The 26,677-nt window shown below is 47.8% G+C and overlaps 1 protein-coding gene across 2 annotated transcripts; it reads left to right on the top strand.

Annotated features, from left to right (window-relative positions):
• Nucleotides 1–486: 486 nt before the first annotated feature.
• KLHL28 (kelch like family member 28) lies at nt 487–17,090 on the top strand. Of its 2 annotated transcripts, none has more exons than XM_069856854.1 (5): nt 487–562; nt 4,522–5,420; nt 7,148–7,591; nt 9,485–9,693; nt 10,156–17,090. In XM_069856854.1, the coding sequence occupies exons 2-5, from the start codon at nt 4,522–4,524 to the stop codon at nt 10,317–10,319; spliced, it is 1,716 nt and encodes a 571-aa protein (XP_069712955.1). In that variant the 5' UTR covers nt 487–562; the 3' UTR covers nt 10,320–17,090. The 2 variants fall into 2 exon arrangements, with proteins under 2 accessions (XP_069712955.1, XP_069712956.1); XM_069856855.1 differs by lacking the exon at nt 487–562 and adding an exon at nt 605–686.
• Nucleotides 17,091–26,677: the final 9,587 nt, after the last annotated feature.

Below are 26,677 nucleotides of genomic sequence, written 5' to 3'. Positions count from 1 at the left end.
CGCAGGAGCCGCGGCGGCTGCGAGTGCGAGCTCTGCGCATGCGCAGGAGCCGCGGCGGCGGCGAGTGCGCGCTCTGCGCATGCGCAGGAGCCGCGGCGGCCGCGAGCTCACGCTCTGCGCATGCGCAGTGTAGGCGTCGCCGATTTGCGCGTACGCCTGAGCGACGAGGGGGGGTTGCGGGCGCGATCTGCGCATGCGCAATGCGTGGTGGCCGGGGGAGGGGGGGGGGCTCGGCCGCGAGGGCGCGGTGCGCGGCAGCCAATCGGAGGGGAGAAGGCGCGGTCTCGCTGTGCGCATGCGCCCGCCAGGGGTCAGTGGAGGGGCCCATTTCTTCTGCGCATGCGCAGTTCGGGGGGGGGGCGCGGTCTCCGGCTCCGACCCCGGGGTGCGAGGCGCGTAGCCTACGGCGCGCATGCGCAAAGGTTGGGGGGGCGGGGCTCGCGGCGCGCCGCAGACCGGAAGTGACGCGCGGCGGTTCCGGCGGAGCGGAGCGAGAGGCGGCGGCGGCTGCGGAGGCGGCGCTGAGCGCGGGTCGGGCCTTCGCCGCGCCTCCCGCCCGCAGGTGAGCGCCGAGGCACCGCTGCCGCCCGGCTTTGCGCCCAGCGGGGACGGCCGGTGCTCGCAGGCAACGGGAAAGCCGGAGGGGCTGCACCGGCCCGGTCCGGCGGCACCGGCAGGGCCTTCTGGTGAGCAGGACCCGCTGCCGGTGCCCCTGCGCGGGCGCGGTGAGCAGGCCTCGGTGCTCCTGCCCGGTGCTCGAGTAAAGGGCCCAGTCGCCGTGGTGGGGAGCGCCCTCGGTCCTCAGGCCGCGCCGTTTGCGCTGTTAGAACTTTTCTTGCGTGGCTCCTGGCGCGGTGGAGGCGGGTTCGGGTTGTGTCGTGAGGTGAGGTCTGCTCAGCATGGAGGGCAGGCGCCGATGGGGCAAGTGGGTGGGGGGAGGCCCTGGCCTAGAGTAGTGGTGGCTGCCCCGTCCCTGGAGGTGTTCAAGGCCGGCTTGGACGGGGCTTGGAGCAACCAGACCCAGCAGGAGGTGTCCCAGCCCATGGCAGGGGCTGGACTTGCATGGGCTTGGAGGTCCCTTCCAACCCAAACCATTCCCTGAAGTTGCCTGCTGGCCTTGGCTGTTTGGCAGTATCAATGAGGAACCACCAAGTTGTGAGGTGGAAAAGTGCTTGGAGCCCTTCCCATGGATCTTCTGTATGGAAAGGCCTATGTCTTTGGCTGGGCTTTGATGCAGGCTGCTGTTGTCAGCAGAGGACTCGTGCAGTCAGCAAGCTGACATGTTCACAGTCCTAGTCAACTTTTCTCTTGCCCATAGCTGCTCCTCTGCTCTCCAGTTTACCCACAGGCTTCGGAAGGGTCTGAATGCCCTGAGGCAGCTGTTCAGTCTTATGTGAGCAGAGGGGTGGGCAAGCAGTGCGTCGCAGAGGTGTGTGAGATGTAACAGCAGGTACCTCTGCTGAGCTGGTGCAGAAGGCTTTCTTTCTACAGGATAACCCAAATGCGGTTATTTGAGGCTCTAGAGCGAGTCCAGAGAAGAGCAACAAAGCTGGTGAGCGGGCTGGAGAAGAGGTCTTACAAGGAGGTCTTACAAGTAAGACCTTACAAGGTCTTACTAAGAGAGCTGGGGGTGTTTAGCCTGGAGAAGAGGAGGCTGAGGGGAGACCTCATTGCTCTCTACAAGTACCTGAAAGGAGGTTGTGGAGAGGAGGGAGCTGGGCTCTTCTCCTAAGGGACAGGGGACAGGACGAGAGGGAATGGCCTCAAGCTCCACCAGGGGAGGTTCAGGCTGGACATTAGGAAAAAATTTTTCACAGAAAGGGTCATTGGGTACTGGCAGAGGCTGCCCAGGGAGGGGGTTGATTCACCTTCCCTGGAGGGGTTTAAGGGATGGGTGGATGAGGTGCTGAGGGACATGGGTTAGTGTTTGTTAGGAATGGTTGGACTCCATGATCCAGTGGGTCTTTTCCAATCTGGTTATTCTATGATTCTATGATTTATCACTGTCTTAACAGGTTTTGTGTCCCAAATGCAACTGTTCGTTTTCCCTTCCATGGGTTCTTACCTTGTGGTTTATGATTTCCGTGTAAATGTACATTCAAGTTATGAACTCAGCACAAACTTAGCTAGAAGAGAAAGTGTTTTAGCTGTCAAACAGCTCTCTTTGGGTTTTGGTTTGTTTTTTTTTCCCCTTATGATTTGTGCTGCAAAAATAAAATCCTAGGATAATCAAGGTAGGAAAAGCCCTCTAAGCTCATCCAGTCCAACCGTCAGCCTAACCCCACCTTGCCTGCTAAACCCTGTCCCCAAGTGCCACTTCCACACTGTTTTTGAATCTGTCCAGGGATGGAGACTCCATCACCTCCCTGGGCAGCCACTCTGTCCGTCAAGAAATTTTTCCTAATATCCAGGCTAAGCCTCCCCTGACACAACTTGAGGCCGTTTCCTTTCATCCTATCCCTTGTTACTTGGAAGTAATAATCTTGTTGTATGGAACTTTGCTTTTTGCACATATGCCTAAAATGCTTACTTTCAGGTAACTTTTCCTAATATAGAGTTGTAGTGAGAGAGATATGAGTGTACTTCTCTTTTAATTGGTAAGAGATGTTCTCTCCCTGGCTGTAAGCCTTCACTTCTCTGTCAGTGCTATTATCTTCTGTATTTAATTGTTGGCAACCAATTTTATTCTTCCAGATTAAGTCCTAAGTGGACCTACTGCAAATTGGATGTCAGTTAAGGAGCTGTAAAAGTGATAAACTTCTTAATAGCAAGATAAAAAGAAGTGAAATCTTGATGTCTCCGTAGTCATTTAGCAAATCAAAACGAAACCACCTTTTCAGTTCAGAGATGGGGTAGCTGCTGTGTTCTCTACAGAACAATAGCTGCGTTTTCTCGTGGTTGGGGATCCTGACACGTTTGTACCTTCCACCCTCTCACGGGATAATAGCTCTGAATAAAGAGCTGCAGAACGGCTGCTCTAGCACGCGGGGGTGGGCAGTACCGTTTGGATTGTAATGATGCTGGAATTGGAGTGGGTATCCTCGCGCCTGCGGGTGTTAGGATGCAAACTACAGCTCTTTGGAAGAGTGTTTGGGGCTCTACGGAGCTGTGGGCAGGAAGGAGGACCCTTCATAGTATCACGGAAGGGTTTGAGTTGAAAGGGACCTTAGAGATCATTTAATTCCACCCCCCTGCCATGGGCAGGGACATCTCCCACTGCATCAGGGGCTCCAAGCTCCATCCAGCCTGGTTTTGAATATCTCCAGGGATGGGGCAGCCACCACTGCTCTGGGCAACCTGGGCCAGGGCCTCCCCCCTGCTCACAGGAAAACATTTCTTCCTAAGATCTTGTCTCAATCTCCCCTCTCTAATTTATAGCCATTCCCCCTAGTCCTGTCACTACATACCTCTTTCTTTGCTGGTGCCAGAGGACATGGAAATGGTGCTGGACACCAGCGTGCTCTCTCTGCCTGGGACCTGCTCCCTTGCTCATCCTGGGAAGCCCCACACCAGTTCCACCCTCTGTCTCTTGTTAGTGGAGGCAGGCGCAGCTCCCAGTGTTCCCCAGATCTAATCTCTCCCGAGGCCAGGGCATCTCCGCTAAGGAATTTCTCTCACAGTGCAAGCCACTCAGTGGCACAAGGATCTCCTCCTTCTCCTGTTCTCCCCTGCCCACTCAGAGCGTGACACCCTCTGTTTCTGCAGCCCTGGGCCCCTGCGGGTCTGTGTGGAGACAGACACTCCTCTGTTCCGAGTGAGGAGAGGGGAATGGAGAGCTGATCTCTGCCAGCTGGGGGGGCTCTGCCTGCAACCTTGGACGGAGGGGAGCGAAGCAGCACGCACTGCAAGGTGAATAGCGGAAAATAGGTTAGGAATGTCTAAAACTTTGCCTCAAATAAGCTGTTAGTCTTTATTTCTCTTGATTTATTTTCATTTTGGTCACTGTTCGGGACAAGAGGAAATGGCCTCAAGTTGCACCACGGGAGGTTTAGATCAGATACTAGAAAGCATTTCTTCCCTGACAGAGTGGTGAAGCCCTGGCAGAGGCTGCCCAGGGCAATGGTGGAGTCTCCATCCCTGGAGGGTTTCGAAGAGCGTGTAGAAGTGGCTCTTGGGGACGTGGTTTAGTCGGCATGGTGGGGATAGGCTGATGGTTGGACTGGATGAGCTTAGAGGTCTTTTTGAACCTTAGTGATTCTGTGTTTGTGTATTTGATGCATTGGTAATACGCCTCTTACTCCAGAACAAGAAAAAAAAGAGGTGGTGATTGGTTGTTTTTTTAAGTCAAAGATGAATATAACACGCGCTATTAATAAACATTTAGTTGTCCTGGGTTTAACTCACATAAAAAAGCCAAGTGTCTAAGAGTGAAAAAGTAAATTGGAAAGTAATAAACTCTAATTAAGATAAAAGCAGAAATGGGAAACTGTGTTTTAAACGTTGTGTGGCACATCTAATGTGAGTAATGGAGCTGTCGAGATGCAGCTCTGAGTAACGCGTTACAAATGCTGTTTGTCACAGATGGACCAGTCGTCTCCAGCCTACATGCTCGCCAACCTAACCCACTTGCATTCCGAGCAGCTCCTCCAAGGCCTGAACCTCCTGCGCCAGCATCACGAGCTCTGCGACATCATCCTTCGAGTCGGCGATGTCAAGATCCACGCCCACAAAGTGGTGCTTGCCAGCATCAGTCCGTACTTCCAAGCCATGTTCACTGGGAACCTTTCGGAGAAGGAGAACTCGGAGGTGGAGTTCCAGTGCATCGCGGAGGCAGCCCTGCAGGCCATCGTGGAGTACGCTTACACGGGAACGGTGCTCATCTCGCAAGACACCGTTGAGTCGCTGCTCCCGGCCGCCAATCTCCTCCAGATCAAGCTGGTAGTGAAGGAATGTTGTGCGTTTCTGGAAAGCCAGCTCGACCCGGGCAATTGTATCGGGATCTCTCGCTTTGCAGAGACCTACGGCTGCCACGACCTCTACTTGGCTGCCAACAAGTACATTTGCCAGAACTTTGAGGACGTTTGTCAGACAGAAGAGTTCTTCGAGCTGACGCACTCTGAATTGGATGAAATAGTTTCCAATGACTGCTTGAACGTTGTGACAGAGGAAACGGTGTTCTACGCGCTGGAGTCCTGGATCAAATACGACGTGCAGGAGCGGCAGAAGTACCTGGCCCAGCTGCTGCACTGCGTTCGGCTGCCGCTGCTGAGCGTGAAGTTTCTGACAAGGCTGTACGAAGCGAACCACCTCATTCGTGATGACCACACGTGTAAACACCTGCTGAACGAGGCCCTGAAGTACCACTTCATGCCTGAGCACAGACTGTCCCACCAGACCATGCTGATGACGCGGCCTCGCTGTGCTCCCAAAGTTCTCTGTGCCGTGGGTGGAAAAGCTGGACTGTTTGCGTGTTTGGAAAGGTAAGAGATGGTAACAACCGTCGCGGTGCTCGAGGAATGTGATGCTCGGGCGCGTTTGTTGTCGCCCTGGGTCAGGATAGAGGCAGTCACTGCACGGCGGGGTTGGTGTGGCAGTAGTTGCTGTGTCCCTTCGTGAGAGCTCACACACAGAATTTTTTCAGCAAGTTTGAGCACTGCTTTTTGATTCTGTCCCAGTGTTCCAGCAGCCCCTGGGTGCTCTGGCAGTGGCCATCGTCTCTCCAGTGGCTTTGTTTTCTTGTCTGGTTTTTGAGCAGATCGCATTACCTGGATATTATTTTAAATCATTTGAGTGATTTATTAATTAAACTCGTTAGGTGGGTTGACTTGACTTACACACAAGAGGCTAGACCTGCTGTATTTTAAGGCTGAGCATAATTGAAAGAAAATGCAAATAAGCAGTATTTTGAAAACTTGTCTTTCCAAGTAATTTGTTCTACTTTGATATTTTGTTTGAATTACACAGTGCTTGTAAAATGTGTGCCTTTATTTAAGGGGAGACCTTATCACTGTCTGCAGCTGCCTGAGAGGAGTTGTAGCAAGATAGTTGCTGGTCCCGTTTCCTAAGCGATTGGTGTTAGGACAAGAGGAAATGGCCTCGAGTTGCACCAGGGCAGGTTCAGACTGGATCTCAGGAACTATTCCTTCACCAAAAGGATTCTTGGGCTCTGGCAGGGGCTGCCCAGGGAGGCGGTGGAGTCCCCATCCCTGGAGCAGATTAGAAGACGAGTGGATGAGGTGCTCAGGGATCTGTTTTAGTATTGGGCAGGTACGGTTGGACTCAATGATTTCAAAGGTCTTTTCCAGTCAAGCGATTCTATGATCTATAAAACTACAAACAATACTTTTTGAACGTATGTTTGTATGTGTGTGTGGATGGACACGGGCTTTCCCTTCTCTCGTTCTGTTCTTTCTCTCCCATCTCTGTGGCTCTTCTGATTCTTGTTTCCAGTTTACCCTTCCTCTCCCTCTGGTTTGAATGTTTAGCCAGCTGCGATCAGAGCCGGCCTGTGACAGCCGCTGTGGCATTGTCACTGCATTGTCTGCCCTCATGTTGTCCCACTGTGCTCTCCTGCTTCTCAGTCTGCCTCGTTTGTACTTCCCAAATCCATCATTCCAGGGCTCCTTGCTGGGTTGCTGCCTTGTTGAAGCCCTGGGGTTTAACTCTTTGGAACAGTCAAGAGCGTTGGATTTCAGCTCTGAGCAAAGATTATTTTCTATTTGCAAGCTGCCACTCGATGAATAGATTCTATAAGAAGCCTTTCTGCTTTTTGTTTTTATTTAATCAACTGAAGGTCTGGAAAATGGCAGTTTCACAATTTAAGGATAAATATTATTACAACAGCACCAAATAAAATAACTGTTGCACCTGAAACAGGGTTTTTTTTCCAACCGTAGTGGCCTTGGTGCTTTCTCACTACAGCAGGGGCCCTGGCAGAGGCTGCCCAGGGAGCTGGTGGAGTCCTCAGCCCTGGAAGGGTTTAAAAGCCAGGCAGACGAGGTGCTTGTCGAGCTGAACTAGTAGTGGACAGGGACAGTTGGACTCAATGATCTCAAAGGTCTTTTCCAACCAAACAATTCCATGATTCTATGAAACGTTGGATGGGACCTATGAAATAACCTTAAAGTCGTGTTCGTCGATGTTGGTTTGCGCTTCGCAGCTTCAGAAAGTTACGTTTGCTCACATAATCTTTGTTTTTCTTTCCCAGTGTTGAGATGTATTTTCCGCAGAACGACTCCTGGATAGGCCTGGCGCCTCTCAGCATTCCCCGCTACGAGTTTGGCATATGTGTCCTGGACCAGAAAATCTACGTGGTAGGCGGCATCGCCACCCACGTGTGTCAAGGCATCAGTTACCGTAAGCACGAGAATTCGGTGGAGTGCTGGGACCCCGACACAAACACATGGACCTCTCTGGAGAGGATGTTTAAGAGCCGGAGCACGCTGGGAGTGGTTGTGCTGGCAGGAGAGCTCTATGCCCTGGGTGGCTACGACGGGCAGTCTTACTTACGGACTGTGGAGAAATACATCCCTAAAGTGAAGAAGTGGCAGCTGGTGGCCCCGATGAACAAGACCAGAAGCTGTTTTGCAGCAGCCGTCTTGGACGGGATGATATACGCCATCGGAGGCTACGGCCCCGCCCACATGAACAGGTACATAATTCTGCAGCGCGTAGTGCCGTGTCACAACCTGTAAACCAGCAAAACTCACCATTGTGTTCTGCAGGCAATTAAAAATGATTCTAAGGTACCTTAGCAATCTGCAGTGGGGCTCATTAATCCTTTCTGCAGTATGGGTCTGATAATTCAGCTGGGAAATCTTTATTTTAGCTTTGTGTGTTCTACCTTAGAGCTGACTTGGGTGGTTCTCGGGTCCTTAAGAAGGGAAAATGGCACAGGCAGAGACATGGGTGGATATCCCTGAGTGAGGTGGCACAGGGCTGCTGTGCCCAGGCCCCGAGGCTGCCTGTTTATGTCACGGTGCTGCATCTCCGGTGCTGAGCCCTCAGGCTGGCTGCCTAGTGCTGTGCCGGTGCTTTGGGAACCCTGGCACCTCCAGTCTGCACAACCTTAAGATGCATTGTTAACTTTACCATCGACAACACCGATTTGAGGGGGGCTGGAGAACAAGCCTTGTGAGGAGCGGCTGAGAGAGCTGTGGGTGTCTATCCTGGAGAAGAGGAGGCTGAGGGGAGACCTCATTGCTCTCTCCAACTACCTGAAAGGAGGTTGTGGAGAGGAGGGAGCTGGGCTTTGCTCCCAAGTGACAGGGGACAGGACAAGAGGGAATGGCCTCAAGCTCCACCAGGGGAGGTTTAGGCTGAACATTAGGAAAAAATTCTTCACAGAAAGGGTCATTGGGCACTGGCAGAGGCTGCCCAGGGAGGTGGTTCAGTCACCTTCCCTGGAGGGGTTTAAGGCACAGGTGGATGAGGCGCTGAGGGACATGGTTTAGTGTTTGATAGGAATGGTTGGACTCGATGATCCGGTGGGTCTCTTCCAACCTGGTGATTCTATGATTCTGTGATTCTATGAAAGAGGGACTAATCTGCCATGTGTCCCTCCTGGAAGCAAATTAGTAAACTACAAGCCTATATAGCAGAATAAAGAATGAAAATTAATTACAGGAAAAGGTGCGTTGATTAACAGTGCAGTAGAACAGCACTGTGCTGGTCATTAGTTGTCCTTACTTTTATATGAAACAGTTTGTGAAGCAAAGGATCAGTGTCCAAATAGGAAAGTACAGCATTTTCCCATTTGGAAAATGCGATCCATTTTTAAGTTACTGAAACACAAAGCAGCAATAACAAACTGTTGGGTAGGGTGGTGACGGGATTCTATAAAACCCCATGTGACTTTATTTTAATTTCTTGTATTTCTAATTCTGACTGTAATAGCAGGTGAAATACTGAATATTGATGACAAATCATCTCTGAAAGTTTTCTGTTTACTCAAGGATTTCTTCACACGGGAATGTGAGCTGGAACTCTTTGCTGCTGTTCCAAGCGACACTCTTTCCACGTTTTTTCCTCTCTGCCTGTTATTTTCAGGCAGGCCACCAGGGAGTTGTGTTTTTTGGTTTTTTGTTTTGCTGTGTTACCCTTCAGATCTGCATTGTGTTCAGCTTTTCATGAGTTGTTTTATTTTTAAATAAAATCCCTGACCTCCCAACCCTGAAGCCAGCTTTGAAACTCTTGCTTTCTGTGCAACACCTGAAGGTCCAAGGCAGTGGCCAAACATTGGAGAGGCAGTTGCTGTCTCAGGATGGGATGTGGGAAAAGTGCCTTTTGGCAGCACTCTGAGAGCTCCAGCTGCATAAGCTTTGTTGTTTAAGGACGTGGGGCCGTGACGGATGCTTTGAAGGTGACAACACTCCCTTGAATTTCCTGCGTGCTGCTGTTGGGTAGCACAAAAGAGCCACTCCACAGAGTTTCCAGCAGCGTTATAAAATCGATTGGTAGAACCACCTGGACCTTTGACAAACATCTTGCAGAGTGAAATTCGACTGCAGTCCCAGCCTCACGAGTTCTTTGTTTGTATTTGCAGCGTGGAACGTTATGATCCAAGTAAGAACTCGTGGGAGACGGTAGCTTCCATGGCTGATAAACGAATCAACTTTGGAGTCGGGGTGATGCTGGGCTTCATTTTCGTGGTAGGGGGACACAATGGTGTCTCTCACCTGTCGAGCATCGAGAGGTACGACCCGCATCAAAACCAGTGGACGGTGTGTCGGCCCATGAAGGAACCCAGGACAGGTAGGGGCATGGGAAACCCAGCCATCCTTTAGAAATGAGTTGGTGTTTGGCCCGAGAGCTGCTGTAAAATAGCAGTGACTTGTCTACAGAATCTGTGAATGAAGATGACTTGAGCTCTGTGAGAGGAGGAGTATTTGTCTGTCTATTTATAGTTACAGTCTGGTTTACTAATACTGAGTTGTAACAAAAATAATATGCAGTAATAGTGTTTTACTCTACCTACTCTGTTGTCATTGATTTTTGAGTGAGTTTCATCCATTCAGTGGTCACCGTTCTATTGTATTTCATTTTACATTGAGGCTCAGTCATGCATCCTCTCTTCTGTCTCCCTGACAAGGTGTACTAGGACAGAAGAATTTGTCCATTCAGCCTTCAGATGAGGGGATGTGGTGCCGATTAGGAACAAAAATAATGCTATGTCCACACTTGGTGATCAAGCAATCTCTTTTGTCTTTCTGACAGGCGTTGGAGCAGCTGTAATTGATAATTACCTTTACGTTGTCGGAGGTCATTCGGGGTCGTCCTACCTGAACACTGTCCAGAAATACGATCCGATCTCGGATTCCTGGCTGGACTCTGCTGGGATGATGTACTGCCGGTGCAATTTTGGTTTGACTGCGCTTTGATGAACAGCAGGACTTCACGGACCTGATGCAAAGATGGAGCTTCATCTGCTTGCAAGTAAACCCTGCTGGTGGAGACCGTAAGCTGGGGGAATGCGGTGAAGTCGGGATTGAAAGGAGGAAGGCTTCGCGTTCTTCCAGTAATCGACCTTTGTTACTTCAGCGACGCGGGTAGCAGGAGTGGAAAGCTGGGTTTAGATAGCATCCTGTGAAGGGCAGCAGATTTGAGAGAGTGCTGTACGTGTCTGGGATGCAGTCAGCAAACACTGTCTGCACAGCACTCCAGAGCGTTTCTCTCCCCCTCCTGCCTACTCTGGACATGAAGTTTACTGTGCTTGGGCGAGAACTGTGCGAATGCGTCGTGTGACTGGAGAGTTAGCTGGTAGCTGTCTGGTTGTGTCTTCACGTTAAGTGAATGCCAGTGCTTCACGATATTTTTTACGAACAGTAACTAAAGGGCTGCCTTGTTCCTGTATCTCAAGGTCTGTAAATAATAAATGCCATAGTCTGTTGCCTGTACGCTCTCCTTGTTACCTGCTTGCTGGTAGGAGGGCCGGGATGGCAAGTAGTTAACTGCTGAAAGGAACTCACAAGGCGAATTTATTGCCTCTCAATGAAGTTTTTGGAATGATGGAGTGAATCCACCTTTATAATTTTCCCTTATGTTTTCTTTTTTTTGTGGATAAATGAGTGCTAGGTTAAATGACTTAATCTCTGCTGTGTGTATTCAGCTGTAACACAAGGAAAAATTACAGCAGCTGTGTGTCAGAAGGTGCCGCAGCAGCATTTGTAGCATGATATAAAATAACTACTCAAACACGAATCCGTCCCATCCTCCTCCCAAACGCACTTGTGTCTGTATTCTGTATGACTCCCTTTTTTTAAACGAATGTATGATTGCTTTCTCAGAGTGTTCCCACATAAAACCGGTGCTAAATGTAGGACTCAACAATAAGGCTGTTACTGATTTTAGTGCGATATGTGTACAGCATGGTTGTTTTTGATCGTTCTCGTGGGTTTGTTTATCTGCTTGATACATCTGTGCCTCTGGAAACTGTCAGGAGTAACCCCATGTACCGAATGAGCTCTGTGTGTTACCTTTTTTCCAGAAGATTTGTGTTCGTTGTTCCTGTTCTTACAAATAGATAGGGAACAAGAAGTGAGGCCCCCGTTGCGTTCTTCTTGCCTTTAACAGGAGTCACAGTGATGAGAAGCAGGGGGCGTAACCGCTCACCCCTAGTGGCATCCTGTGAGATGGTGGGTTCCTATGTTTAACCAGTAGGAGAACTTCAGATAGCCCTAAACCCAGTGAAAACTGGGGCAGAGAATCCACAGCGTCGCTTTCAATTTATGACCATTATTTAAAATAGATGGCTGAATAAATCTGAATTATAGCTAATTTAGAACATTTTTGGTTTTCTTCTGATTTTAGCTAGAAATCGTGGTTCTCTTGAGTTTCTGTTTCTGTGTCTGTACCTGGCCTGGTATGGAAGACTTTTTCTGCCTCTGGAGCTACTTTTTCCTTGTTTTAACATGTTAATTAATGTTAGTTTCCCCTTGTTTTTCAAGTCCATGTAGTGTTATTTTTTGAAAGTGCAATAATATTTGAAATAGTTGCTTTAAAAGCCATTTCTTTCTAGGTCTGTGAAGCGGAGGGGTGTGTGTGTGCTCAATTTGTTCTGTGCTCCTGCGAAGCTGACCACAGCCGGGCAGCCAGCGGTGTTCCTTGTTCTTCCATACGCTAGCAGGCAGGGTTTAAACAGGCAAGGAGCCGAGGGTGTCTTTGCCATAAATCGTTATTCTTAGATAAACGAGCGTTTGCACAGATGGTAAAATCCTGCGCTTGTTCTTCAGATTTGATAGAATTCAATAAGACTTTAAAAGTTAACAATTTCAGGGTTGTCAGTGCAGTTTTTGACCCAGGTATACAGCAATAATGGCCTGATTTGATGCCTCTGGTGACTCTGGGTAGGGCACGTGCAGCTACCTGGCTGTGCTGTGTGGTTGTGTGTGGGCAGGGGAAGGAAGGAGCAGGTTTAGGAAGGAGCAGAGATGGAGCACAGGCTGTGCCCCATCACTACTTTTGAGTGAGTGCACGTGCTGGAGGTTCCTGTGTGCTGGTTTGCTTTCCAGTCTGTCTCGTGGAGGTGCCGTCGATTATATTTCCTATGTGCACCAGAAAGACAGATGCTTATCAAACAGATATTGAAGTAAGGAAAATTCCTTCCCTAAAGGAAAAGCTTATGCCTTTTATTGATCAGAGGCTTTCCCTGTGGTTCGGTATATGCAGTAGGATTACCTGAGTGGAGATCAGGGAGTCACAGAATGACCTGAGTCGAAAGGGACCCACAAGGACCATCAAGTCCAACCCCTGTCCCTGCACAGGACGGCCTCAGCATTCACACCGTGGGGCTGAGGGTGTTGTCCAAACAACATGGTGTTGGCTTGGCACCGTGGCTGCTTCCCTGGGGAGCTGTTCCAGTGCTCCACCACCCTTGGGGGGAAGCATCTTCTCCTAATGTCCAACCTAACCTCCCCTGACACAGTTTCCTGCCATTCCCTCAGGTCCTATCATCAGGAATGAGAGAAGAGATCAGCACCTGCTCCTTCCCTTGTGAGGAAGCAGTAACTGTGGTGAGGTCTCCCCTCAGCCTCCTCCAAGCTGAACATACCAAGTGGCTTCAGCCTGTCCTCATACAGCTTCCCCTCTAGACCTTTCACCAACTCTGTGCCCTTGTTTGGATGCTCTCCAGTACCTTTAGATCCTTTTTATCCTGGTTTCAGTCAGTGTAGGGTACAGAGACCATTTTGAATTCACGAGAACAAGTCGTCCCTCAGTCAGAGTGGTGGTTATTCATTGTTCATAGAATTATTTTCCCTTACAGAAGTCAAAGCATTTAAAACTGCAAACTGTCGCTCTCTTTGCCGCAGCTCTGTTAAATCAGGTCAGAGATAGACCCCATATTGTCTAGTGTGGAATTCTGAAATGGAAGATAGCAGCATGAACACTTTCTAGTATGCAGGCTTGGTATGAAGAGTGGGAATGACACCTGGTGAAATACCATGCTGCTGTTAGATGAACTGTTCAGCTCAGAGTGGATCTAACAGTGTATCCAGTGAGGGACCTGTCCCTTCAAATCAGTTGCCAAGAGAATTTGTGGCTGTCCCATCCCTGGAGGTGTTCAGGGCTAGGCAGGATGGGGCTCTCAGCAACCTGATCCAGTGGGAGGTGTCTCTGCCCGTGGCAGGGGCTGGAACTGGATGGGCTTTGAGGTCCCTTCCAACCCAAACCATCCTGTGATTCCGTGATCTCCGTTTGCTATTACGGCTGCCTGTCCTGTTCCCTGAAGTGCTTGGTTGTAGGAAGATCAGACTCAATAATCTGTATAAACCTGCATTTAAACACCACCCCTCTCATTGTGGCACCCGTCTTGCTGTTTAACAATGAAGGACCTGCAAACAAGATGTCCTACAGCCTCAAATTATCATCCAGTACTATTTATTAATCACACAGAATGATCTATAAAGCACTTTAAACGGGTGTGAGTGTACATACTGATGGCTCCGTGTTGAAGAGCAGTCGGTGCCGTCCAGCTGAGCTCTCCTGGGCATGGCCCTGGAGCCACCATGCGCACAAACTGGAGCCTGGGAAGAAGGGGCTGTGGGAGGGAGTACAGGGGGATTAAAACAGGAGGAGGAGGACGTGGAGGCAGTCGATGCCAAGAGAGGATGGAATTCAGGAGGGAATTCAAGAAGAGAAAGAAGAGTGGGATGGAGGGGGTGGAACGGGAGGAGAACCACCTGGAGGACGGGCAGGAGGAGGTGGTAGAAGAGGGCAAGGAGCACAAGGAGGGGCACGATGGGACCGATGGCAATGGTGCAGATGTCCAGCAGGAACAGGAGGAGCAAGAGATTGAGGAGGAGGTCCGGGAGGGAGCAGGCTGTGTGCATGTACCCATGTCCTTTATCTGTAACCATCTTTATCTTTACCCATGTGCTTTATCTGTAACAACACAAGCAGAAACTTGAAAGGGCCTTCCAGTTATTGTGTATCTATAGATATGACTAATACCTGAACATCATGTTGACTTTATCTATCTGTCATTGCATGAAAGTCTTAAACAATTTGTGATACTGTATTTGACCCGCTTAACCGTAAAAAATTCATAACATACAACGCTTTATGTAACCTATTTTGTGGAGATTCCCCAACTTCTCCCCCTTTTTGTTTTTCTAAAATTGATTTCAATATCAGACGAGTGCATTCAAGGGTAGACCAGGGGGAGAGTGGGGGATTCTGGTAAGATGGGTAATTCCCCATTGTTCAAAGAAGCGTTGTGTGCTATGAGCAACATAACCTGGACCGTTATCAGTTTTTAATTTGTGTGGAATTCCTAAAACAGCAAAAGCTTGTTGACAGTGAGCTTGAACGTGCCGACTTGTCTCTCCTGTGAGAGCTGTGGCCCATACAGCTTGCGAAAAAATACCTATTGAAACATCAACATACTGTTGTTTTCCAAATACCTTAAAGTGAGTCCTATCAGTTTGCCGTATTTGCGAAGGGCCTCGACCTCGTGGATTTACAGCTGGCACGGGCCCTGTCGCTGAGCGCTGATAGTCAGAACAACACTGAATTATTGCTTTTTGCATCTCCTCTGGAGATTCCGAATTGGTTTGCTAATGTTTTAGCAGATTGACGAAAAATATTGTGCACCTGCTGCAAATGGTCTGGCAGTGGCGCTGCCCACACAGGGTTGGTTAATTTGTCAGCGATACCAAGCAAACTGCATCGATGAACAACATAATAACCATACGATCTTGTTTGTAATAACCATAACAAACATTTAAACTGATTAAACAACATCTCATTCTCAATATGACGCAAGGTTGACCTTTCTATACGTTGAATGACCCCTACAACATAATGTGAATCCACTACAGCATTGATGGGTTCATTTTGGAACAATTTAAAGGCCTCTGTTACTGCCTGTAAATCAACAACTTGAGGTGATCCTGGACAAATCACAACATGCTTTTTCTATTCCTCATCATCTTTCCACACTACCACTGCTTTACCTGTTCTGCCACTTCCATCTGTAAATAGTTTTTCCTTCAAGGGGCTATTCAAAATTTTTTGGCTTGTGTTATTTGTATTTGTTTTAAAAAGGTGATTAACCTGCGTGCCGGATGTTGTATCTGTACTCTTCCCTTCATATCCTGTAAGGCAGCTTGTATTGATGGACTATTTTGGTAACACCGTTGTAAATAATTGTCTGCCATGGGTATAATTATACTTTCTGGCTCCTGACCACCAAGGTCTACAATTCATTGACGTCCCTTAATAACTAATTCTGCAAACATTTCGACTCGTGTCAAAATAGTTTTTTTGGGTTGGTGGGCTAAAACTATCCATTCTAAAATTATTAAAGGCTCTTTTGCTGACTCATCCCATTGGGTGATTATCCCTAAAGGCTGTTCCTTTTGATTACAAATGATGAATTGTATAGCTAGATCATAACAGACCCGATGACGCTGTTCTAAACTAATACGCTCGCTGATTTCCTGCAGTGCTTGTTCAGCTTCTTTTGTCAATGTTCGAGGGGCATTTAAATCAACATCTCCTTTCAGTAATTCAAATAGTGGTGTCAATAGCTGATTAGCAATCCCCAACAAGTTTCGAATCCAATTAATGTTACCCGACAATATCTGCACATCATTTAGTGTATTGATTTTTACTTTTAATTGAACCTTATGAGGTTCTCTTGTGTGTTGTGAAATTTTCCATCCCAAATATTTCCATGGACCTTCTCTCTGGATTTTTTTCAGGAGAAATTTGTAACCCGTATCGCTCTAGACAATGTTGTAACTCCTTCAGTTCCATATTCAGATCTGCCTTTCCCGTTACCAAAATGTCATCCATATGATGATAGACAATCAGTTCTTCACGATGATCTCTAAAACTCCATAGGGCACAATCTACGTATATTTGGCACATCGTTAGCGAGTTTTTCATTCCCTGTGGCAAAACAACAGCGTATTCGTACTAATATGCTTTTATATACTTCACTTATTTGATTGGGAAGATTCTTGGCACTAGCTCCCATTAGTCTTCTTTCAAATCCCAAACGAAAGCTAAAGAAAAGCCTTGAGTCAACAAAAACTGCAAGTGCGTGCTCAAATCCAGGCTCCAGTGACAGTGAATTTAAGCTCACTTAAGCCAGAGCTTATTTTGAATCAGAAAGCCAGAAAGGGATAGACTTCTTAGTAAAACAGCCCGAATTTCCCACTGTAAGATCATGAGATAAATGGAATAAGTTACATAGAGCGATTTTTCTCTTATTTGTCAATACCAGAAAATGCAGTCACAAAACAAGCTTTAAGGCTTTTTTTCCTCCGTGAAGTACAGTGGAAACCGTTAAATCACCAGGCTGTTACTTCAATAAGGCAAACAACAATAAGGCAGCAATAGCAAAGTGGTGTTACGTTCTGGTTCACTTTGAACTTCACAACCTGGAAGATAAATTCGCTGCCCCGTGCTTCACTTTCGCACCTTTCTCTGCAGCCCTTCTCCCATGCGTTGCTGTTACCGACACAAAAGCTACTGTTAACCAATATTTGTTATTATGGCTTGATGGAGCAATATTAAACTGATTCTGCACAACACAAGAGAGAGGGAGGAACTGGCTGTGTAAAAGTTTTGTTTAATGCCTCTTCATTGATCCCTGTGCAAACCAGGAATTGGTGCGCTTAATAAAAAAAATAATTTTCTATCAATTCTTTAGTTTCCTTTGTCTACTTGCATGTAGAAAAAGCATTCTGCAGTATTTTATCTTAAAACTAAATGAAGTTACTATTTGCAGAGTGGGACCACAGACTGCATCCTGACCAGTTGTCCTAGATGGCCAAGGAAAATTCTGGTTTTGGAATAGGCGGAGCTGGACAAGATACCAAGATGAGCAGAATCAGGACGTTGTGATTGGAGTCTGAATACAGAATCATAGAACGGTTTGGGTCAGAAGGGACCTTAATGCCTACCCAGTTCCAACCCCACTGCTGTCAGCAGGGGACACCTCCTGCTGGATCAGGTTGCTCAAAACCTCATCCAACCTGGCTTTGAAACCTCCAGGGATGGGGCAGCCACCGCTGCTCTGGGCAAACCGTGTCTCATTACCCTCACAGGATAACATTTCTTCCTAGGATTTCATCTCAATCTCCCCTCTTTCAGCTTAAAACCATTCCCCCTCGTCCTCTCCCTGCACTCGCTCATCAAGAGCCCCTCCCCAGCTTTCCTGGAGCCCCTTTCAGGACTGGAAGCCGCTCTAAGGTCTCTCGTGTCAAGACAACCCAATGATATCTTTTCACGGGTTCCCTTTTATTAACACTTGGCATGGAAAAGGCAAATATTAGTGCATCTTGGTCAGGCAGAGGTATTGTGAAAAGAACAATCCTTCAAATCTATGATTAAAATATTCCAGTTTTTTGGTATCATTGCCCGTGAGGGGACACTGAGTTGTAGTGCTTCCATATCCTCTATAACTTCATTAATTTTTCTTGAATCATGTAAAAGCCTCCGTTTCCCAGTCTTTTTAGGTATAACAAAACCTGGAGTGTTCCATGGAATAATAGTTAGTACAATACAATTTTTCTCTAACTGTTCTTGGACTAATACTTGTAAAATGGTGATCTTCTCTTCTGTTAGTGGCCACTGATCTACCCAAACAGCCTTTTCTGTTTTCCGCTTCAGTTTGAGTATCTGTCACCCCTTAGTGGCCACCACTACAAATTCAGTAGCCAATGTACATCCCATTTGCCCCAAAACCTCCCTTCCCATTGAATTCATAGGAAGGGGGGTAACGTGTGGCCTGATTTGACAGGTGAACCCGTCCTCTGTACTTACTTGAATTAGATATTTAATTTGCGTAGTTTCTGATACACCCCCAGCTCCTATTATTTTGATAGAAATGGTTGGACTCGATGATCTGATGGGTCTTTTCCAACCTGGTGATTCTATGATTCTATGATTAGGCCTCCCCTGGGGTTGCTACATGCCCGGCAAGATAATCTCCGTGGAAGACACGTTTCCAAATTAAGTCCCCTGCGTGTTCCCAGCTTTTGAGATCTAATGCTTGAGAGGCTTCTGTCAGAGCTCCACCACCTTTGAGCCACCTCAGGAATAGCTGCAGGGTGTATTTATCATAGCTAACTCCTCATTTTGCTAAAATATACATTATCATCTTTACAATAGAATCACAGAATCATAGAATCACCAGGTTGGAAGAGACCCACTGGATCATCGAGTCCAACCATTCCTATCAATCACTAACCCATGTCCCTCAGCACCTCATCCACCCATCCCTTAAACACCTCCAGGGAAGGTGACTCAACCCCCTCCCTGGGCAGCCTCTGCCAGGGACCAATGACCCTTTCCGTGAAAAATGTTTTCCTAATGTCCAGCCTAAACCTCCCCTGGTGCAGCTTGAGGCCATTCCCTCTTGTCCTGTCTCCTGTCACTTGGGAGAAGAGCCCAGCTCCCTCCTCTCCACAACCTCCTTTTAGGTCTAAATTTCCCCTGGTGCAACATGAGGCCATTTCCTCTCCTCCTGTCACTTCTTTCTTGGGAGAAGAGGCCCAAAACCCACCTAACCACAACCTCCTTTTGGAACATCTTTTCAGAGTATCAGGCATCCTTTCAAATATGCCACTATTTGATTCTGTTGTTTTGTTCTAAAGTGATAAATATTGAATCTATTCCTGCTTTTTGAATTTCTTAAGACTGTCCAAGGACTGACTCTTAGTTCTCTCTCTTATCCTTTTTTCTTCTAAAGGAGTTTCTTCTGTATATGTGTTTGTACGTATATGTGCACCACTTACACGTATAAATGCACGTATGAGTTCTGGCGAATGAGATCTGCGTATCAGTAGTTCCTAGATTCCCATGAGGAAAAGCAGGATAATTGTTGCAGAGAATCTGGCCCAGGTTGCCCAGAGCAGTGGTGGCTGCCCCATCCCTGGAGGTGTTCAAGGCCAGGTTGGATGGGGCTTGGAGCCCCTGATCCAGTGGGAGGTGTCCCTGCAGGGGATGGAACTGGATGATCTTTGAAATCCCTTCCAACTCAAACCATTTTGTGATTCTATGATTCAGCGCAAGGCTTATTGCATCTCGTTGCAGAGACTTCTTTACCATGAAGCGAGGCCAGCTGCTGCGTGCAGCACCCGCGAGCGCTCCCTCAACCCCACACCACGACCCCTCACGGCACTGAACAAAAAGCTCCACGATGTTAAAGCTACTGAGAAACTCAGTTGCCCACTGCCTCGAAGACACTGCGGGTTCCTCAGGGGATGGAGATGCTGCTGCAGTCTGCGTGCTGCTGCCCGGGGCTGCTGCTAGGCACCCACCGCCGCTTCTGGGGGTGGCTGAACGTCGTGTTCAACAAGTAAGGGTGGGAGAGGGGCTGGCACCCCCTGGGCACCCCTCATCCCATCCAGGGAGCTGGGGAGAGCGGCTGGAAAGCTGCCTGGAGGAGGAGGACCCGGGGGTGCTCTTCAACAGCGGCTGAATGTGAGCCAGCGGTGGCCCAGGTGGCCAAGAAGGCTGGTAGCATCCTGGCTCGGATCAGCCACGGCGTGGCCAGCAGGATTGTCCCCCTGAACTTGGTTCTGGTGAGGCCACACTTCGAATCCTGGGTTCAGTTTTGGTCCCTCACTCCAAGAAGGATGTTGAGGCTCTGGAGCGAGTCCAGAGAAGGGAACAGAGCTGGGGAAGGGGCTGGAGAACAAGGGCTATGAGAGGTGACTGTGGGACCTGGGGTTGTTTAGCCTGGGGAGGAGGAAGCTAAGGGGAGACCTGATGACCAAGGTCATATTTTAGGGTTAGGCTGTGTCGGACAGAGCTTCTTTTTAACAGCATTTTTGTAATGTGAGTACACTTCGTGTTCATACTTCTTTAAGAGTTTAATTGTATATGTCCAGAAAGGAAAAAAAATACACTTAAACTATGATTGATTTATTAAATAAATGGAGTAAGGTCAGGCAAGTCCCTTTTTTTAATGCCAAGTGTCATCAGCTCCTCAAGGCAAAGTTCATTCAGTTGCTACCTAGCAAGGAATTCCATTCATTAGGGGGCATTATTGTTTTCCTGATGTCTGGAATAACCAACAGCTCTAATAACTTTGCCTTTTTCTTTTATTATTATATTCTAGCTCTCATTGTGTTATTATTTAATTTTATTGTATTAATTTGACCTCAATAATTAAAATAATTTATGATAAACAGTCAAAGGGAGGAGTGAGTACTTTGAGTAATTAGCGAACTGACACACAGTTAGTGCTAAAATTGACTTCATGGTCCTTAGGCTTTTTTTCTTGTCTCATAGCTGTTATTGTTGTTTCCAGCATCCCTGTTTCCTCCCCATATTCACTGGAATTTGTCTCTGTTTTCTAGTGGAAGAACGGCATGAGAAAGAAGAATCCATTTAATGCTGCTTTTTAAACCGCGTGATTAGATCTGTGGGGACACTGAGGAACAACTGTGAGTCTGTTGGTGGAAGAAAAAAAGCTCTGATCTCCCCAGAGCCTTCTCTTCTCCAGGCTGAACTCTCTCCATGTGTCCTCAGAGCAGAGGGGCTCCAGAAAATAGAAAATAGTCTCCAGTAGAATGAATCTGCTGCCTAGAAAAATAAATCTGGTAGGAATAACCTCAGCCTTTGGGGCTGCTGCCCCAGCCTGGCGGTGCTTTGTGGGCTTTTGACAAGGGAAACATGCTGGAATTTTCACTTAAATACTGAAATACCAAAGTTTATGACTCGCTGCTCTCTCGTTTGTTCTGTTGAACCCTAGCTGCTACAAACACACTCTGGAAACCAGTAAAGAGTCCTTTACTGCGGAATAAAGCCAGCAAAGTGGGGCTCCGGGCATGGGGCTGAGGCACCTCGACTCCCGTTGCCCTTTTTATACGTTTCTTTTTTTGTGGGAAAATAGTTGCTCCTCTGATCCCCATGGGAGGGGGGACAGGATCAATACACTTGGGTCTCCACCTCCCTTGATACCCTCCCCTGTTCATTTATTCAAGCTGAAACACTGGATAGCCTGTTTAGTACAGTAATGCACCCGATTGGCCTCGATTTTCAGAGTCACAGAATCACCAGGTTGGAAGAGACCCACCGGATCATCGAGTCCAACCATTCCTATCAAACACTAACCCATGTCCCTCAGCACCTCGTCCACCCGTCCCTTAAACCCCTCCAGGGAAGGGGACTCAGCCCCCTCCCTGGGCAGCCTCTGCCAGTGCCCAATGACCCTTCCCGTGAAAAATTTTTTCTAATGTCCAGCCTAAATCTCCCCTGGCGGAGCTTGAGGCCATTCCCTCTCGTCCTGTCCCCTGCCACTTGGGAGAAGAGCCCAGCTCCCTCCTCTCCACAACCTCCTTTCAGGTAGTTATAGAGAGCAATGAGGTCTCCCCTCAGCCTCCTCTTCTCCAGGCTAAACACCCCCAGCTCTCTCAGCCGTTCCTCATAAGGCCTGTTCTCCAGCCCCTTCACCAGCTTTGTTGCTCTTCTCTGGACTCGCTCCAGAGCCTCAACATCCTTCTTGTGGTGAGGGGCCCAGAACTGAACACAGGATTCGAGGAGCGGTCTCACCAGTGCCGAGTCCAGAAGGAGAAGAACCTCCCTGGCCCTGCTGGTCACGCCGTTTCTGATCCAAGCCAAGATGCCATTGGCCTTCTTGGCCACCTGGGCCACTGCTGGCTCATGTTCAGTCGCTGTCAACCAACACCCCTAGGTCCCTCTCCTCCAGGCAGCTTTCTAGACAGACTTCTCCTAGTCTCTAGCTGCTCAGGGTTGTTGTGCCCCAAGTGCAGGACCCGGCATTTGGCCTTGTTAAACCTCATGCCATTGGACTCTGCCCAGCGGTCCAGCCTGTCCAGATCCCTTTGGAGCCTCCCTGCCCTCCAGCAGATCCACACTTCCACTCAGCTTAGTGTCGTCTGCAAAATTGTGTCCAGGTCATTGATAAAGACATTGAACAGGGCTGGTTTGCATAAATCTGAAGATTTATCTCTTCCTCCTGGCTGGTCGGTGGACTGGACTATTAGAGGAAGGAAGTACTATATAGACCATAATACTAACACCACCCACTGGAGCCTCCGCTGGAGTGTGAGGGGCTACGAGAGAGTGGAATTTGCAGTGTACTATGTGGACCGCATCAATAGAAGAGCTCAATACAAACAACCTTGTGCTCCCAGGTAAGACGTCACCTCCTCTTCTGTGACTGTTTTATTCCTAAGCCAGTTAAGAAAGTGGAACTGGTTCTGTCTCATACATAACATGCCAAAACTTTTTTTATTTTTAGCAGTAAGCTTCCTGGATTGTGACTAAGATTTTTTAGAAGAAGTTGTAATTCTTGGCAGCTTTTTTTCCCCCCCTCATCTATTACTGTCTTAAATTCAGGAACAGGATATTCTTCCTACCTCTCTCAGACAAAGCAGCTGTTCTTTTCAGCTGTCGCTACAACAAAGTTGCTCAGATCAGAACTGAGTTGTAGACTGAAAAGGAATTTGATCTGATGTTCCAGGAGACTGCCTGGAAAAAGAGCACGTACCGTCTGAAACGTGAATTGAGTCTTGTCTAGAATGAACATCGGCATTTTAGCTTCTCATAAATTAAAGGCAAAATAAATAGGATGCACAAAATCTACCAGTTAATTTCTGCTGTTCAGTCTATTTTGCTGTTACCCAGGAAGAGAAACTTTTTTAATGTGTGGCACAAAAGATAAAACATTCAAGGATGTCTTTCGTTATGAATGGAAGAACTATTATCAGCTGCTGCCTGAACACATTTGTTCTGGTGAATTAACTGGTGGATCACTTGGCTGAATCGATACTCGCCTTTTTAATGTTTTAAGAGGAGATATCATTTTTGCTCTGCTGTAGCATCCAAGTAGCATCTAAGTAAGGTGAATTTTATGGTGTGCTCACAGATAACAGCAACACCTACAGCTGTAGTTGGAGCAAAGTGCAAAAATAGAATCATAGAATCACCAGGTTGGAAGAGACCCACCAGATCATCGAGTCCAACCATTCCTATCAAACACTAACCCATGTCCCTCAGCACCTCGTCCACCCGTCCCTTAAACCCCTCCCTGGTGACTTACCAGCCCCAGCCAGCCGAGAGAAGCCAGTCGCTCCTCGTCTCCGCCAACTCCTACCACACCGCAGAGATTCCCGACCGGCTCCAGGTCTACATCAGGGCTCCTGCCAAGCGAGCTTGCTTTTTCTTTGCATTTCACACTATGCGTGCGTAGTTTAGAAGGAAGACAAATGAATTTTGATGACTAAAAGTAGAACTCTAGCTCGTAGCTGTTGAAGAACCATTGCCGAGGTTGCTAAAGAATTGTTGAGCGCGTGAGGAAGTTGGAGCAGATGTTCACAGCGCCAGTTTGCTTTGTGTTGGGCATGACTTGAAATCACAGAATCAAAGAATGGTTTGGGTGGGAAGGGACCTCAAAGCCCACCCAGTTCCACCCCCTGCCATGGGCAGGGACACCTCCCCCTGGATCAGGTTGCTTCAAGCCCCATCCAACCCGGCCTTGAACCCCTCCAGGGATGGGGCAGCCACGATTTCCATGGGCAACGTGGAACTCCCTTTGGAAATCCTGCTGCAAACAAATTCAGTATGTGATGAGTAGGAAAGGAGCAGAGGTAGAAAGGTGGTATTTGCTTGAACTCTATCATTAGGTGCTTACAAAGGTCATTGTACCTGGAGAGCCTTCTCCAGCAGCAGCTGGCAGTCTCCATCTCTGCATACAGCCTTCTGAAGAGATATTTTTGGTATTTAATGGAGTTATTTGTATAAATTCACTGATATTTTGGCTTTAGCCTCCACTCAAGTGAACTTATTTCCCCTCTGGATCAAATAACTTTGTTTATCCCATGAGTTTCTTCTATTTATTTAATGACCATAGTAGCCTGTTGCCAAGTTAAGAAAGTTGCAAGGAGATTGTACAGGCTGTGCAGCTGCGAGGCCGCTCCCTGGGACAAGGGATAAAGCGCTGTGCGCTCACGGATAATCCCCTTTTCTACCTGTAGAGATACGACCACATCCTGAAGCGGGAGCTATTCCAGCTGGGAGACCTGGACACCTACCAGGGGATGCAACAAAGCTTTGAGCAACAAAGCTGGTGAGGGGGCTGGAGAACAGGTCTTACGAGGAGTGGCTGAGAGAGCTGGGGGTGTTTAGCCTGGAGGAGGCTGAGGGGAGACCTCATTGCTCTCTATAATTACCTGAAAGGAGGTTGTGGAGAGGAGGGAGCTGGGCTCTTCTCCCAAGGGACAGGGGACAGGACAAGAGGGAATGGCCTCAAGCTCCACCAGGGGAGGTTCAGGCTGGACATTAGGAAAAAATTCTTCACAGAAAGGGTCACTGGGCACTGGCAGAGGCTGCCCAGGGAGGGGGTTGAGTCACCTTCCCTGGAGGTGGACGGGTGGACGAGGTGGACAAGGTGCTGAGGGACATGGTTTAGTGTTTGATAGGAATGGTTGGACTCAATGATCCAGTGGGTCTCTTCCAACCTGGTTATTCTATGATTCTATGATTCTATGCTGAAGCTGCTCTTCATGAAGGAACTGGAAGGGATCGTGAAGCTGTATGAAGCGTACTAGCAGGCCCTCCTCAATGAGCTGGAGCACCGCAACCAGTGGCAGCTGTGGTAGGTCCAGCAGCACGGCAAGAATTTCTAAGCTAACAACTCCTTTCTTACCAGACTTTGAGGACACCGAGAGCTTTAAAAGTTTTTCACGCTTCAAACTCTGAGGAAAAAAAAAGTGCTTTTGTTGAAAAGGCAGCTTATTCTTGTTGATGATGCACCTTTGTTACTATCCTCTGTAATATTTTTCTACTTGTGTTCTGTGTTGTTTATAAAGACGAAAAACGTTTGTTAATCTTTTTTCCACACGAGAACTGGTTTATTATTCTGAACACCAGTGCAGGGTTGGGTCAGAGACCAGTTCTGGTCTCTTTCTTGCCGTCAGGTGCATCATTACAAAGCCAACTGTATTTTTTAAAGGGCAATCGCTGCAACTGTATGAAACATCCTGGGTTCAAAACAACACTTAAAATCCAAATAAAGATTTCTATGTGTTTCCCTCGGGATGTTGTACCCCTCTCTTGACAGGGGCTTCCTGGTTCTTCACAGCTTTAATGTACAGAGCACCGATGCTGTTTCTTTTCAGTAGCACCGGGACAGCTGTGAGCCTGTTCGGAAGCAGATTTCTGCAATCTGAACCAATCGCTTCAGCAAAGCCAAGTCTGAGTTGCCTTATTTTTTATTCTAATGCGTTTTAATTCCTAAACTGTGACCCAGTCACGTGGGCAGGTCAGAGTGTTCTCTGACCTGCTCACCAACCGGCTGTGAAAAAATTTGGGATGCAACAACAATTACTGCTTTTCTTAACAAGCTTTAGTTTTGTATTAAAGCTTCCTGACTTTTTACTTGTACAGTTACCCTCTCCGATATTCTCATTGATTGTCCTGAATTGTTATTTATGGATTCTTTTTAGTGCAATAAACACTGGTGCAGACAAAAACACCCCAACATTTCTTGTAAATTCTGTTAATTCAACAGAAATTGGGGTTTTTTTAATGAATGGAGGGTTGTTAACTGATTTTCTGCCTTTTAGAATCATAGAATGCTCTGAGTTGGAGGTGATCCACAAGGCTCATCGAGTCTAACTCCTGTCCCTGCAGAGACAACCCCAACGTTCACACCGTGTGGCTGAGGATGGTGGCCAAATGCTTCTAGAGGTATTAAATATTAACTGCTTCCTTGGAGGTGTTTAAAATAAGAGCAGATGAAGTGCTGAGGGGTCTGATTTGGTAGTGGACAGGTATGGTTGGACCTGATGATCTCAAAGGTCTTTTCCAACCTAGTGTTTCTATGATTCTATGATTGCCAGGCTTGGCGCCGTGACTGCTTCCGCGGGGAACTGTTTCAGTGCTCCACCACCCTTGGGGGGAAGAACCTGTTCCTAACATCCAACCTAAAGTGTATGTCCAATAAAAAATGTCCCAGACACTGAAAATCAGTCGCTGGATGCTCTGAGCTCGGCTACACCGGGCATGGGGAGCGGGTGAGTGCAGGGAGCTGAGCTGCACCCTGAACCCAAGGCTTGTAAAACCCGGCTTAACCTTAGAGCCAGAAGCACCTCCTGGAGCTCATGCCTGGATCCAGGCCAGAGCATCTTCAAGATATCAACATGAAGCACCAATTCTGATGTGGAAGAGCCAAGAGGAGAAGCGCGCGACTCGTTAGTCAATAATTGCTCCCTGTATCACCAGCTTCTTAGGAACCAAAAGCAAACTGTAATAG

The sequence above is a fragment of the Phaenicophaeus curvirostris genome, chromosome 5 (assembly GCF_032191515.1).
Source record: "Phaenicophaeus curvirostris isolate KB17595 chromosome 5, BPBGC_Pcur_1.0, whole genome shotgun sequence".
Lineage (NCBI taxonomy): Eukaryota > Metazoa > Chordata > Aves > Cuculiformes > Cuculidae > Phaenicophaeus > Phaenicophaeus curvirostris.
Note: the sequence above shows the minus strand (reverse complement) of the source record. Positions and strands in the feature narration are given on the sequence as shown.